Source organism: Chironomus tepperi, unplaced genomic scaffold, assembly GCF_022539635.2.
Source record: "Chironomus tepperi strain 1889 unplaced genomic scaffold, CSIRO-AGI_Ctep_v1 contig_418, whole genome shotgun sequence".
Lineage (NCBI taxonomy): Eukaryota > Metazoa > Arthropoda > Insecta > Diptera > Chironomidae > Chironomus > Chironomus tepperi.
Genome location: NW_027226540.1, coordinates 362,250 through 377,010, shown reverse-complemented (window position 1 = coordinate 377,010; position 14,761 = coordinate 362,250). Strand labels below are relative to the sequence as shown.

The window sequence follows — 14,761 nt, the reverse complement described above, 5'->3', positions numbered from 1 at the left end:
AATTTGTCAAAACCAAGACTTCGTGAAACTCTAGTGCAATGAACTCATTTTTGTGATTTCGTAATATTTATGAAGAAATTTTACATCTTTTCTCGGTGATTTATGTTATATGAATAAATAAAGATTCAAATTTTAAATGCTTAAAGTGAATTATAGTAAGAATTAAAAATTCTGAAAATATCCAGATCATAATTGTGTGCGAATATCATAGGAGCAAGTCTCAGTCTATCCTAACGGAAAAAGAGAATGCTTTAAGGTGTTGTAATGGCAGCGATTGAAGTCGATTCTGATTTTGTAGATGGAATCGGCAAAGATTTTTAAAAATTCGACTTGAATTGGTTAAACTTTAGTAAAATTTGAGGAGACTTCGAGTTCAGCGTAATGGTATTACAGTACCAAAATGACGTGTTCTTTACCTGTAAGGGCTAGTCCTGCATACTACAAATTCAAGTTGAATCATAATTCGGATCCAGAATTAGACAATGTCATGATAATCGTAAAAACTATGACGTTTTTTATTAAATTAAATGTTAAATTAAAATTCATAATTTCTACATTTTTCACACAAAAAGTTCTAAAAATCGTGATATTTTCAAATTTTCAATTTAAAAACAAATTATAAAAATTGTAAAAATTCTCAATTTTTTCCTACAATTGGCAAATATTTGCAGTTATTGCCGTTGTGTTGAATAAGTTAGGTCGATTTACAAAACCCAAAGAGACTCCCAAAGAATCCACTTTTACTCTTTGAAGCCTTGTGTCATCCGCGTGTAAATCAGGGTGTAAATATTGATCAACTCATTTAAAAACTCGTGTTGATATTCAATCTTTGTGCGCATCACACTTAATTGATCATGCAACTTAGAATTGTGTGATGTTGATAAACAATAATGACACAAAAATCTCAAAAAATTCTAACTGCTTTATAGAAATCACAAAGGAAGTCAATAGTTGCTATCATAAAGCTTGAACTAGAAATTGAGCTATTTTAACCCAATCCTTTAAAACAATCAATTTTCTTCCAGACAAATCTTCGGTCACAACCGGCATAAAAATGCGAATTTTATTCCTTAGTGTTTTCCTCTATTGGAATCTATTGACAGCATGTGCCGCAAAAGATGAAGCCAAAGACTGGTGGCAAACAACTGTCGTAAGTTCATTTTGTATCCACTTAAAAATCACTTCCACATCTTTCCTTATGTTCCTTTAATAGTTTTATCAAATTTATCCGAGAAGTTTTGCTGATAGTAATGGCGATGGAATTGGAGATTTAAAAGGTATCACAAGTAGATTGAGTCATTTAAAAGAGGCAGGTGTCGGAGCAACGTGGTTAAGTCCAATATTTAAATCGCCTATGGTTGGTGAGTAGCAATAACTAAAGTATAATGTTAGGGACATCTGGCATCGTGTTGTTTAATGTTTATTGCCATTTTGGAGAGGATAATGCCAAAAATATGTTTGGGATTTAGATAAGAATTTTGTCTTCTTGTCATATTTGAAATTATGCGTCATATCCTTAATATCCAGTTATTACAACCTCAATTTAACTTTTTTATTGTTCATCCTAAACAGACTTCGGTTATGATATATCCGACTATGAGAGCATTCAACCTGAATACGGAACAATGGAAGACTTCGATGAATTGATTGCAAAAGCAAACGAATTAGGTATGAGAATCAAGAATTGTAAAAAAGGATCCGTACCTGCAAGAAATTCATTATTTACTTCAACTTTTGTTTTCTTTCTATTTCTTTTACGTCTATCCACCTTGCAGGTATAAAAATGATTCTCGATTTTGTGCCAAATCATTCATCTGATAAACATGAATGGTTCATAAAATCCGAAGCTGGAGATCCGGAATATAAAGACTTTTATGTATGGAGTGATGGAAAGCCAAATCCAAATGGTGGTAGAAATCTTGAGCCTAATAATTGGGTGAGCGTGTTTTATGGATCAGCATGGGAGTGGAGTGATAAGAGGAAGCAGTACTATTTGCATCAATTTACAAAACAACAACCTGATTTGAACTATCGTAATCCTAAAGTTATGGAAAGAATGACTGATGTGTTGAGATTCTGGTTGAAGAAGGGAGTTGCTGGATTTAGAGTTGATGCTGTAAGTTTGATGGAGTCTCGAGTGGATGAAAATACGTTTGAATTACGCATCAACTGGACAATAGCTTGTCATTAACTAGTCAAAACGTATTTTTGTTCACTCGGGACTGTTGTTGGTGGTTTTTAAGAATGGAATGTTTGTGTACTAAGGATTCTTAAGACGAGGTCGAAATATCAGGAACCTCAACTATCTCGCAAGGCTTACGGTAAATAAGATGTCCTAGAATCCGGCTCCAGGCAAGCATGACTCTGAACTCAGGCCAAAATCGATATAATTCGATCTCAGGTCAGAGTCAAGTCGACCTAGGGCCGGGCTATCGGTCATTTTATTGCCGTGTGTGGAGTAAGAGTTCATTAGACAAAGTCGATGTTTCTAGGCATTGCCAAGATCGAGATATCATGACAATTTCCAAGCATTGTGTCGATTTTGAACATTTCTCAAACTTGAACCCATCAAGAACCCACAATTGTTGTATAATTGACTAATTTAATTTATCAACTAGATCAATCATCTCTTTGAAGTACCGGACTTAGTCGATGAGCCTGTTAACATTTTTGATAAGGATCCAAAATCTTATGGACATTTATGGCATTTCAATACAGTTGACTTGGTAAGAACAGAAGCAGAAAATAGCAAAATTAAGTCTTTGACCCGAAAAATCCTCATTTTCTCCTTAAAGTCATAGGATGCAAAAGCATCAACATATTAACTTTAATATGCATTCATCTTTTGACATGAAAGATGCAACTTTGTCATACTCTCTTTGAAACTTTTACTATTTTATCATATTCATCTCACTCACAGATGGAAGTCTATGATGTAATTTATGCATGGCGTGATGTACTCGATGACTTCAAAAAAACATATGGCGGTGATACAAGAATAATGATGACAGAAGCTTATGCAAACATGACATTTACAATGAGATATTATGAGTCTGATGATGGCACTAGAAAGGGATCACATATTCCATTCAATTTCCTAATGATATCTGATCTCAATGCGGACTCATCAGCACGAGACTTTGCTCATACTGTCAGCAAATGGATGAATTATATGCCAGTTGGATTCACAGCAAATTGGGTTGTAAGTTAAAGAGATTTGATGATTTTTGTTAAAGTTTTTTGGGATGTTGAGCTTGATTTATTGGGAAAGTTGATAAACGCGCTCAAATTTCCGACAGACTTTACCTACTAAATACTTAACAATAATGAAAAAAATGTTATTTTTATTCACAAAAAAAATCAACCTCCCACGTACAACTTAACAAACATAAACACAGTTAGGCAACCATGACAATTCACGCGTTGCTTCTCGTTATGGAGTCGAACGTATTGATGCATTAAATGCGATGTTGTTAACCCTCCCAGGCGCTGGCGTTACATACAACGTAAGTATACTTATATCTTTTGCTTCCTTTTTTTGATAAATTGTGAACCTTTACATACGTAAGAGTCATAAAAAGGTTTAGAATGTGAAGAAAGCTCCACAAATCAGTCAAGTACAGTGGTCGCTCTTTTCAATTTCTTTTGTGCTTTTTTGAGGGCTTTTATGTCTTTTTGTGAATTAGAGTGAGGGTATTGTGCTTGGGATGAGAGGATGGAATAGGAAAGTTCATTGACCTTAAGTTTGAGGCATGTTGAGCTGCTTTTAGGAGCTGAATATTCAAAATTGTGATCAGAATGCAACCAAAGAGCTCATCTGAATCTCAGAAAATGCAAAATCTTGTCTAACTTGCCGGGCAACTCAACAAGTATATTGAATAAAGCCAGAAAGGTTTATGTTGCTTTGGCAGCAAATATAATCAGCATTATGGATAAAAAATAGGGATAAAAGGAAGCTCAAGAGAAAGGAAAAATTTTCCCTTTTTTTAAAAAAAAGTTTGAATAGCTTTCAGCAATGATTTTTGTTATGTTAAGGAACTTCTTGTGTTTTTATTTAATTTTCTTTCTTTTCCACTTACGTCTACCTTTAGGGTGAGGAAATTGGTATGGTTGATAATAAAAATATGTAAGTTTCAAAGGAACTCAATTGTGAGGCATTAAAAATATGAAAATTAATATTTATCTTTATCTCAGCTCATGGAAGGATACACAAGACCCCGCAGCATGTAACACAAATCCAGATGTTTATATGAAATTTTCAAGAGATCCCGAACGTACGCCATTCCAATGGGATGCAACTAAAAATGCTGGATTTTCAACAGCTGACAAAACTTGGCTGCCTGTTCATCCCAACTACTTTGACTTAAATGTTAAGGCACAAATGGAAGCTGAAAAGAGTCATTTTAAATTCTACAAACGTCTCATAGAATTAAGGAAGCACAAAACATTTCAAGATGGAACAATAAAGGTTCAGGCTCTTCATCGTAACGTTTTTGCATATGTAAGAGAACTAAAAGATGAAGATACATTTGTCGTTGTCATCAATCTTGGCAAGAATGTTGAGCATATAAGTCTTAGTCCATTCAAGACACTTCGTAATAAGTTGAAAGTTGTTGCTGCTGCACCGTCATCGGAGTATCATGAAGGGTGAGTTTTGAGCATGGATTTTTATGTAGAAATTTTGAGATTTTAATGCTTGAAGCAGTGATTTTCAAACTTTGGTACCATTGGATGCTCATTGAGAACATGCTTCTATTTTAAGGCAGTGATTCTAAAGCTTTTTGCCATGATTTTCAAGATTTTGGGTTAGAACAGTGCTGGGTAATGCTCGAAGCTTGCCAATTTAGTATAAAGTGGAAAGTTACAGGAACCTTATTATGTGCTTTTCGGGCTAGACTTACTACTAAGTAGTGCCGCGAAAAATTAAAGGCTGTCCATCACTAGCTTAGCGTGACATTTGAGTACTAAAATTTAGTTAGTAAGGCCAGTAAGGATATTCAGAGGGCTGACATCAGCCCATTTTAATGGCAATGAATGAAATTTTCTACATCATGTTAAAGGCACTATAAAAAGTTTGAGAACCACTGTTTTAATGACTCAAAAGGTGGACGATTTATTCCGAGTAGACAAAATTGAGTTACAGGTAGTTAATGACAATTCAATATTCAGTTGATCTCTGGGGTCGAATATTTAGAAATTTCTGTGCCATATGCCTTCAATGCTAATTCTAACTTGGTCTTGTTCACTTGGATATAAATCTTGTAATAGATGGGATGAGAAAAAGAGATCTAAAGCTGAGTGAAGTTTAAAAATTTTAATATTTCTATATCCATCAATCTTGAATGACCCCTAAGTCAATTCTGTCTAATTCCATCCTTAATTAATTCTACAACTCTATTTATTAACCCAACTCAACTAATCTCTAAAGCTAATTTAACTAAAATCTCAAACATTTTCCACCATAACATCGCAATCTTTGATGCTGCGAACGTCTGTTTATGAAAAGTTTTCCAAAGTAACTTTCTCATTGAATCTAACTTTATGATTGGTAAAAAAAAAAATCTCGGTATATACAAGTTGAAGTTTTTTGAGAGCACCGAAAGGGATTAAAATGATGTGAAAATTATTGTAAAGACGTTGAAAATTTAGATCACGTAGGAAGGTTTCTGTCGATGAAATTCAAAGCTTAAAGAAATCTTTTAATGCTTTGAAACATGGAAGGACGGAATTTTGCTTCGTGTTTTTCTGTAAAGTCATTTGAAGCAAATTTTGAAGATTTAAAATTGAATTTTTAACAATTTTAAAATGCAAGAAATGACCAGCTGTGCTATAAATAAGTTAAAAGTCATAAATCAACTCAAAAAAATTTAATTATTGAAAAATTTATGACTCGTGAACACCGCAAACCAAAAAACAATGAATTTTAGTGAAATCAAATGACGCAGCAAATGACTTTCAAAAAATTCTCAATTACACAGCACAAAAAAGTATATCCAAACTCACTTTAAATCATTCAATATTTTCCACATTTTCATTTGGTGGAAAGTCAAAGTAAAAAGTTTTTTTCACATTCAACAGGTGTTCCATTTATGAAGCAAGCTCAATTGTGTGTTAATATTTGTTTATAGCAACAAAAGCTTACTTTCAGCACACAAAATAAGTTTATGCTTCAACTCTCTTGTGGTTGGAAATTTTCGTACAGAAAATTTAACTTTAAGGTTCATTTTTAATTAAGTTAATTTTTGTACAGTAAGAAATTGATATTCCTTGGATGCTGTTGATAACTTTTGAGGACAATTCAGAGCGTGTGGAATTGAGCTTTTAGTTTAATTGCTTAGGAAAAGTTTGAAAGTGCAACAAAAGTTGGAAAACTTTTTAATGGGTATTTTTGAGAAAGTTTTGTAACAATTGGGTTAATTTACAGCATATATCATAGCTTTAGATCAAACTGACCCAGAAATTACAAGATTAATAAGTGAAAGAGTTCTCGAGTTGACAAAAAATAATTTAGAACAAGTCAATGTACAGTTAATGACCAGTTCTAACGTATTTTTGTCCACTGAGGCCTGCATGATAGTTAGAATTCTTATTGATTGATTGCAAAAAGTTAGATATTGGCATTATTTTAACAAAATTGTTTTCTAGAATTTAATAGTTTGTATGAATTGCTTTTACAATTTTAGGCCTTTAATCAGGAGCGTATTCAAAAGAATGGGGTTGCTAAGGGTCAAAATTCTTACTTTTATAAAAAAAAACCCAAATTTCTAAGGTTTTTCACAAAAAATAACTCTTAAACACCTTAAATTTTGATGATCCTTGAAATCCTCACCATATTACCCCATGTCAAAAATTCTGACTTCGCTTCAGTCTTTAATGCTTTAACATCCAATTAAATCTTTAATTCCTAAGCGATACAAATTAAGAAGGCTCCGCAACTGAGTTTTTAAGACTGGACTAAACCTATTTTATTAACACCAAATGGAAGCCGCCTCCGTTATTTGGCAACAACATTGATGCCTAACGTTATAAAGAAGCCATATGCCGCTAAATGTTATTTGACATCCATATGGACGACAAATGGAGGAGTCTGCCATTTTGAGTTAATAAAGCAGGCTCTGTTAAATCTTAAAAGCTCCGAGCCTTCTTCATTTGTGTTGCTCAGGCTTGCTTTATAAACTTTTAATTAACATATTCTTATATTTTTAATATTTTCTTAACAATTTCTCCTAAACTCAACTTTAACGTTAACAACTTTACCTTAAACTTCAACAACCTAATTCAACCTTCCTGATTCCAACTGGATAACATTCAAATCCATTCAAATTAACAGAGATGAGGTAGAAACAGTAAAACTAACATTGGGAAAGAACGAAGCGCTAATTTTAATTGAACCAGCTCATTGTACGAGTTTGTCAACGAAATGTGATAGCCCAGTAGTATTGATGATGCTTGTATTGATTGCATGGCTGTTTGCTCATTAACAAAATCATTTTATTTACATTTATTTGTAGTGTTAATTAGTATTGTATTTTTTGATCTATATTTAACCAAAAGGATTAGCAAATAACAATAGGAATAAAGTAGCTTTTGGGGACTGTTCACTAATTACGTCTCAGAATAACGAATTTATTTCAAAAATTAATAATTGAACTTTCTCGAAATTTCATTGATTTATATCAAATTTAGGGGTAGGATACGGATAGGGAGGAGGGTAGCCTGAACGTAACATGTGAACGGTCCCCATTGATCAAATTAATTTAATTATAATCGGATAATGATGAACATAATATGCATAAATATTTAATGAATAAATTTGTTGGCTTAATGAAAAGCCATTCCCCATGTGAGCTTTTCCATTGAATTCATTCATTAATTGAAATAAAAAATATGAAAGTCATTAATTATCATATAATACGGAATCAACAAAAAATTTGTCTGCTTTTCAGCTTAATCATCCCGATATCAAGCGTTACACTTGGACCTTATGACTGTGTAATATTTACTGATGGAGCGAAGAGTCAAAAGAGGTAATTTAATTATGAGCATTTTTTTTGGGGGGTTTTAATGGAGATATTAAATCGATAAAATGAATTGAGTTTAATGCTTAATGATCCAAAACCATAAAATGGGATTGATTTAATTAAATTGAGAGATTCTGTGGAATAAATTCTTGATTTTATGGAGAATTTTTATTTGAAAATTGCATCTTTGTTAAGATGAATCGGAATTGGCACCAGGATGTCGCGAATATGGATGGCATTTTATGAGCCAATTTTTAAGAATTAGTTAGTTATACTAGTCATTAGTCAATATATACGGCAGTTTAGGAGAGTTTTTGAAATTATATTGACTTAGTTCTACATACGAGTCAAAGTGGCACTATGGTGAAAGTACTTCGATGCTTAATTTTTTCTACAACGATTGACTCCTGCGGTCATGGTTTCGAGTCTCAAAATCCCGGTTCCGATAAATTTTCGGGTTCGGGATCGGGATTGAAATTTTCGGAAAGCATAGTTCAAGACTCGGCAGGAGAAATTCTTCATTTGTCCTTTTTCGAATCACTATATAAGTGAAAATAAGGTTCACAAGTAATGTCACTAAAGAAGTGATTCTGATCTCACTATTAACTGTTTGTTAGCTGATTGTGGTGGTCTGAAGCACTCTTACTCAATCCCTGCTCTAGCATCTTATTTTCAATAGACTTTGAGTCAAGTCAAAACTCAACTACTAGCTTCATCGATCCAAAATCCAGCACTAGGCTGACATGACTGTAACTTTGGTTCCGGATTCTAATCCATATTTTAGATCGATTAACCGATATTTTGCGAAATCTAATGCACTAGGATGACATTTTATCACTATACACTAAATAACAATTCCACAGAATCTTATCAAATCAAAATAACATTACACAACATAATCTCAATTCAATCAGGTCAAGATAAGCAAACAGAGAATGAGGAAAAAAATATCAAATCATTATTTCAATTATTTTCACATTTTTATCTCACATCAAAATTTTTTCTTCTTCCTTCCACACTCATTTCATAACTAGAAATTTTGTAGATTATATGGTGATTGGCTTCGGGAAGTGATATTGATAATCAGCTTAATAGTAACATTCATCAGCAGCATATACTCATTATACTTTTGTACATGTCATAATATCAATACAAAATAGACTGGATAAATAAAAACTTTATTAAGAACGATGACGTCGAACTGGATGTGGATAATGAAAATGATGATGTCGAAAAAAATTGGAAATGAGAATCAATTTTCTCTGTGTGACAAGCAATTACAAAAAAAATATTCATTATGAACGTCGTTAAATTATGTTCTTAAAATAGACTCGAATAAATAAAAAAAATTGATGAAAATGTTAATTATGTTTTATATCAATAAGAATAATTTCAGAGACATCTTTTTCGGTCATTGTTTCTATTAGGTCATCTGATGTCTGTTTTTTATCAATAAATGATATCAATTTTGGCTCAAATTGGTAGTATATAAAGGATTGTAAATGTATTCATTTTTTAGATTGTACAAGTTTTACTTGCTAAGAGGTTGGTCTAGGAACGATTTTAAGAACTCTAGGAACGACTACTCTTACTGGCTTAATGGTTTGTCTAGGAACGATTACCCGAAAAGCACATCATGTTTACTGAAGCATTGTAAAGTTGCAGATACGTCGTTGTATTAACGGTAAGAAGTTAAGTTGTCCTTACGGCACCGTAATGAATGATTTTGAAAAAAATACGATAAGCTGCATTATGGTGCTCCAGGCTTTTGCAAGACATTGGCACTCAAATTATTTCATCCGATTCAAAGACAAACTTTCATCCGGAGCAATAATGAAATTCAGTGTCAATGTCTTGTGGTTTTGTCATCGATAATAATAATAATATTCCATTATTTACTTCATTACATAGGTCGGAACAAAATTTGTCATCAAGATTTGATTAGTTGTTCTTATAATTAGGTATGGAATCATTTAAGTGAGATTAGTGTAGTTCCCTAACAAGCAGAGAGCAAGCGTTCATGGTACAGAAATACCACTACGGTACTTAAAAGCGGACTTATTGCTTGTAAGGAGTTTTATTATTATTAAGGAGGACTGTTATTATTAGCAAATTAATATGGAATTGCTTGTTACTTTTTGTCATGTACTAAAGTTGCACCAAGAGTCGGCAGACTTCGCGAAGACCGATCTTTACAAGAAAAAGAGGGATTAAAAGTTCCTCAGTGCTTCCATATAGAGTCTTGTCAACTCTGGTTGCACCAATATAAAATATAAGCCACTCTTTCCCTAATAAATGAACGGCCTCATAAGATTGTCACATAATCACATGGAAACACAATACCAGAACCATGTGATAGATAGGAACAGAGATTAAATGTATGACTCAATGTAATTCAAACCTTTAATAACTGCAATCAAGAGAGAATCTCGCCAAAAAAATGAGAGAAACAATCAAATAAAAATTTATTTCGTCAATTTAAAGAGAAATAGCTTAAAAATAGCATTAAAATAAGTCATTTGACATTGACTGATTGCATCTTTAATGCCGCACACAAAATAACACTGTTTCGTACTTATTTAATCACATTTGGGAAACATTCGTAAGTAATTTTTGCTAGCTTGTTCTATGAAATAATCCGATAAGATATACCTTATTCTACTACATATGAAACTAAAATATAATAAAATTTCAAACTACTCAAGTAGGTCTTTTCAGTTGTAATTGAGCTGTTCGAGTGATTAAAACAAGAAACTCGATATGGCACTTAAAGTACTTTTTATTCTTTTAACAATTGCCATCATTGGAATACATTGTGATGATGACAAAGAATGGTGGAGAACTGCAACATTTTATCAAATATATCCAAGAAGTTTTATGGATACAACAGATAATGGAATTGGTGATATTAAAGGTATGAAAATTTAATCGATGAAAAATCGTAAGGAACTGAAAATTATTATGCAATCCACGTAGGTATGATAAGTCGATTAGATCATTTGAAGGATGCCGGATTTGATACATTTTGGTTGAGTCCAATTTTTAAGAGTCCACAAAAAGATACTGGATATGACGTATCAGATTATTATCAAATTGAACCTGATTATGGAACCATGGAAGATTTCGATAATTTAGTCAAAAGAGCAAAGGAACTTGGATTAAGATTAATGCTTGATTTTATTCCTAATCATACAAGGTAAGAGCTTTGAGTCAGATTTGGAAGTGATATTCTAACAGATGATACCCTAAATGAGGGTACGCATGAGTATACTCAATCAGTATAGTTGAGCATGCTCAATTATGTGACAATACTCATGAGCATGTCCATCTATGTGACCATACTCATGAGCATGCCCATCTTTGTGACCATACTCATAAGCATGCCCATCTTTGTGACCATACTCATAAGCATGCCCATCTTTGTGACTATACCCATGAGCATGCTCAATGTCTGCTCTCAATTTATGGCATTTCCATTAAATAATCCTACAGTGACCAACATCAATGGTTTATAAATTCAAAAGCAAATGTTACTGAATATCGTGACTATTACGTGTGGCACGATGGACGTCCAAATCCACAAGGTGGTCAACCTCTTTTACCTAACAATTGGCTCAGCGTTTTCGGTGGTCCAGCATGGACATGGGTTGAAACTAGACAACAATACTATTTGCACCAATTTTATCCAGAACAGTAAGAATCACTTGAATATTAAGTCACTAAATTATTTAGACTGAACATTTTAAAATTTAACTTGAGTTTATATTAATCTATTAAGCATTTTTATCATTATTACGGACAATGATAAGCTCCAATGCTGTTCAATTTAATTTTTTGAAGAATTTCTGTTAAATTTTATGATGATTAGGTCAATTAAATTTTATTATTACGGACTTTAATTAGGGCTGATGTGTTAATTGCAATTTGTGTCTTTATAGACCTGATTTAAACTATCGTTCTGCTAAGGTTCGCGAAGAAATGTCAGCAATGTTGAAATTCTACATCGACAAAGGTGTTTCTGGATACAGACTTGATGCTGTAAGTTGAATTTACAATACTTTTTATTTGGAATTTCTGTTGAAAATGAAGCATTTTGATGCCTTAAACTCAAGAGGGTATTCAGGGGGATGTCTTGGATGTCAAAACCCAAAATACCCACCCTTTGCCTCCTCAAAAATATTCTCAATAATCTTATAATCCTTAAATCCAGATCAACCATCTTTACGAAGACGACCAGTTCAGAGACGAGCCACATTCCCCAAATCTCGACAGAGAGCCAACATACTACGATGACCTTCAACATATCCACACAAAGGACTTGAACGAAACATTCCTTTTCGTCTATTTCTGGCGTGACATGATTGACAAATATAGAGTCGAAAAGAACATCACAACTGATATTTTAGTCATGACAGAAGCATATGCCAGCACATACGATACAATGCGCTATTATAGAAGTCCAACAGACTCTGCTGTTCGTGGCGCCCACATGCCATTCAATTTCCAACTTATATTTAATTTCCGTAAATCTCAAGATGTCCGTAATGGAATTTTTGAATGGCTCAATAATATGCCGGAAGGTGAAACAGCAAATTGGGTCGCTGGTAGTCACGATCATAGTCGTACTGCTTCTCGTGTTGCACCCGAAAAAATTCACATGGTTAATACAGTTGTTCTAACATTACCCGGAGCATCGATTACGTATTATGTAAGTTCATGTCCATTAAATGATGACAAATATAAGTCAGACTTAATGGTGCTGAAGATATTATAAGTAATGAAATTTCATCATTCCTTTAGGGTGAGGAGATTGGCATGCACGATAACAATGATGTACCAAATTGGGATTCACGTAATAAAAATAGAACTCCAATGCAATGGAATGGTGGTAATGGTGCTGGATTTACAACAAAAAGAGCCAATGAAACTTGGTTACCAATCCATCCAAATTATCACACTATTAATCTTCAATCACAACGTGAACAGGAAGTCAGCACATATAAATATTTCCAGACATTGACTAAGTTGAGAAAGGGACGTGTAATTAGAGATGGAAGCTTTGATTTTAAGATTATTAATGATGACGTTTTTGGCTTTACTCGGTAAGTGCTTTTTTGTGGATGTGATGCCAGAGTCATTTAGTTAATTGAATGACTTGGATTTGGCATTATTTAATGCTGTGGTGGGTAACCTGTGTGCTGCGGTACATTAAAGTGCAGCTTAACATTTTGCTCGATCTAGGCTTAGGCACCCAGGTGTGCCGGGATAGCTAAACAGTTGCCCACCACTGCCTTAATGCCATTTGAAGATTTCCACAATTTTTTGACCCAATAACTTTACAGTGAAATTGAAAACGAGGAAGGATACTTGATTTTAATCAACACATCAGGAATGGAACAGCATGTTAACTTATCAAACTTCACAACATTAAATAATGACACATTACGTGTTCTCACAGCTGCACCAAACTCACGTTTTAAAGCTGGGTATGTCTGGCTCTTTTAAAATTCATTAATTGAATCATTTTTAATTAAATTAATTTTTTTCATCATGTAGAGATACTACGGGAAAGAATGATGTTACATTAGGTCTTTATGACGCTGCAGTCTTCCATTATACTGCTGCTGCATCGAGCATTGTCTTGAGCATGACACTCTTGCTATCTGCAGTTTTTGTATTCTTATTTAATTAGTTTGATGTGTTATATTGATTGTAGATATTTAATGATATATGAAGCAGAGCTCGAAGTCGATGAGGAAATTGCATGTAAAATCAGAAAATACGTGTAAAGTCTGAGATGACTTCGAGTTGTGAAATAGAAAAAGTCAATAAAAATGATAAAAATCTATTAAGACTAAGATTTTTTTAATGGACAATCTATATCCTTTTTACCAGAGGTTGATGTGATTTCGATTTTGTATGTTAAAGACAGAAGTAAAACACGTACAGCAGTAGAGATGGATACAGAGCAATAACACAAGAAACTAGAAGATGTAGTCGTTTTAGCCAGGAAAAGAAACATCCTACGAATCAAAGTGGATCAATAAGAACTAATCATCATCTACTCCACGCTAAATTCGACTTAAATTCTCGATCTGCTTTTTATAATTCATTTGAAACAGCATTATGGTGCAATACCTATAAAATCTTATCGTATTCTCCAGAAACCTCCATATAAAAATTATCAATATTTTATAACAGCTAATTCTGAATTTTTATATCTTTAATAACTCAAATTTTACAATTGATTACAATTTGATTGATTAAACATTATACTGCCTTGCAGGCATTAGACAGATAACGGTTGGTTCATGTTTTTGTTACAAGCCGTCCTGGAGTGGGGGATCTAAAAATTGCTATTTTTAGTTTTACGTAATTTCAGAATGTTCCCACCACTAAGCTTATCGTGTACTTAAACTTCAATTTTAAATTTCTAGTTTTTTACGACTGAAGCAAACGCAAAACGTGACGCTAAAGATTTGGGCAAGAGATATAAACCTAAATTCACACTGCCAACTTCAAACAGTATCAAGTTTATTCGGTGTTTATTGATAAAAAAGTATAGGCAATACACTTAAGTTGTTTGCGTTATCAGGAATTTGATAAATTAAATTGAGGGTCTTCATAAATTTTAACATTTATTGCTAATTTACAGGCACTTATTTAATAATGTGCGTAATTTATATCTCTTCTTTTTCCGAGCCAAAACGACAACATTAATTCTCTGTATTTGCTGCTTT

The 14,761-nt window shown here is 33.1% G+C and overlaps 3 protein-coding genes across 7 annotated transcripts in view; 2 read left to right on the top strand and 1 right to left on the bottom strand.

The window, feature by feature from the left end:
- Positions 1-14,761, bottom strand: part of LOC139097264 (dual specificity calcium/calmodulin-dependent 3',5'-cyclic nucleotide phosphodiesterase 1A-like) — an 89,094-nt gene that overhangs the window by 55,041 nt on the left and 19,292 nt on the right. The window lies entirely within an intron of this gene.
- Positions 1,026-9,386, top strand: LOC139097245 (maltase 2-like). 3 transcript variants are annotated; one of them, XM_070649031.1, is made up of 11 exons: positions 1,026-1,150; positions 1,214-1,361; positions 1,573-1,668; positions 1,776-2,116; positions 2,619-2,726; positions 2,921-3,202; positions 3,399-3,506; positions 4,092-4,126; positions 4,195-4,647; positions 7,947-8,027; positions 9,067-9,386. In XM_070649031.1, the coding sequence occupies exons 1-11, from the start codon at positions 1,055-1,057 to the stop codon at positions 9,179-9,181; spliced, it is 1,863 nt and encodes a 620-aa protein (XP_070505132.1). In that variant the 5' UTR covers positions 1,026-1,054; the 3' UTR covers positions 9,182-9,386. The 3 variants fall into 3 exon arrangements, with proteins under 3 accessions (XP_070505132.1, XP_070505134.1, XP_070505133.1); XM_070649033.1 differs by having other exon boundaries at positions 9,056-9,386; XM_070649032.1 differs by lacking the exons at positions 7,947-8,027; positions 9,067-9,386 and adding an exon at positions 7,331-7,844.
- LOC139097252 (alpha-glucosidase-like) lies at positions 10,728-13,850 on the top strand. Its single transcript, XM_070649040.1, has 8 exons — positions 10,728-10,935; positions 10,998-11,217; positions 11,514-11,714; positions 11,960-12,059; positions 12,232-12,729; positions 12,822-13,123; positions 13,364-13,507; positions 13,578-13,850. The coding sequence occupies exons 1-8, from the start codon at positions 10,782-10,784 to the stop codon at positions 13,711-13,713; spliced, it is 1,755 nt and encodes a 584-aa protein (XP_070505141.1). The 5' UTR covers positions 10,728-10,781; the 3' UTR covers positions 13,714-13,850.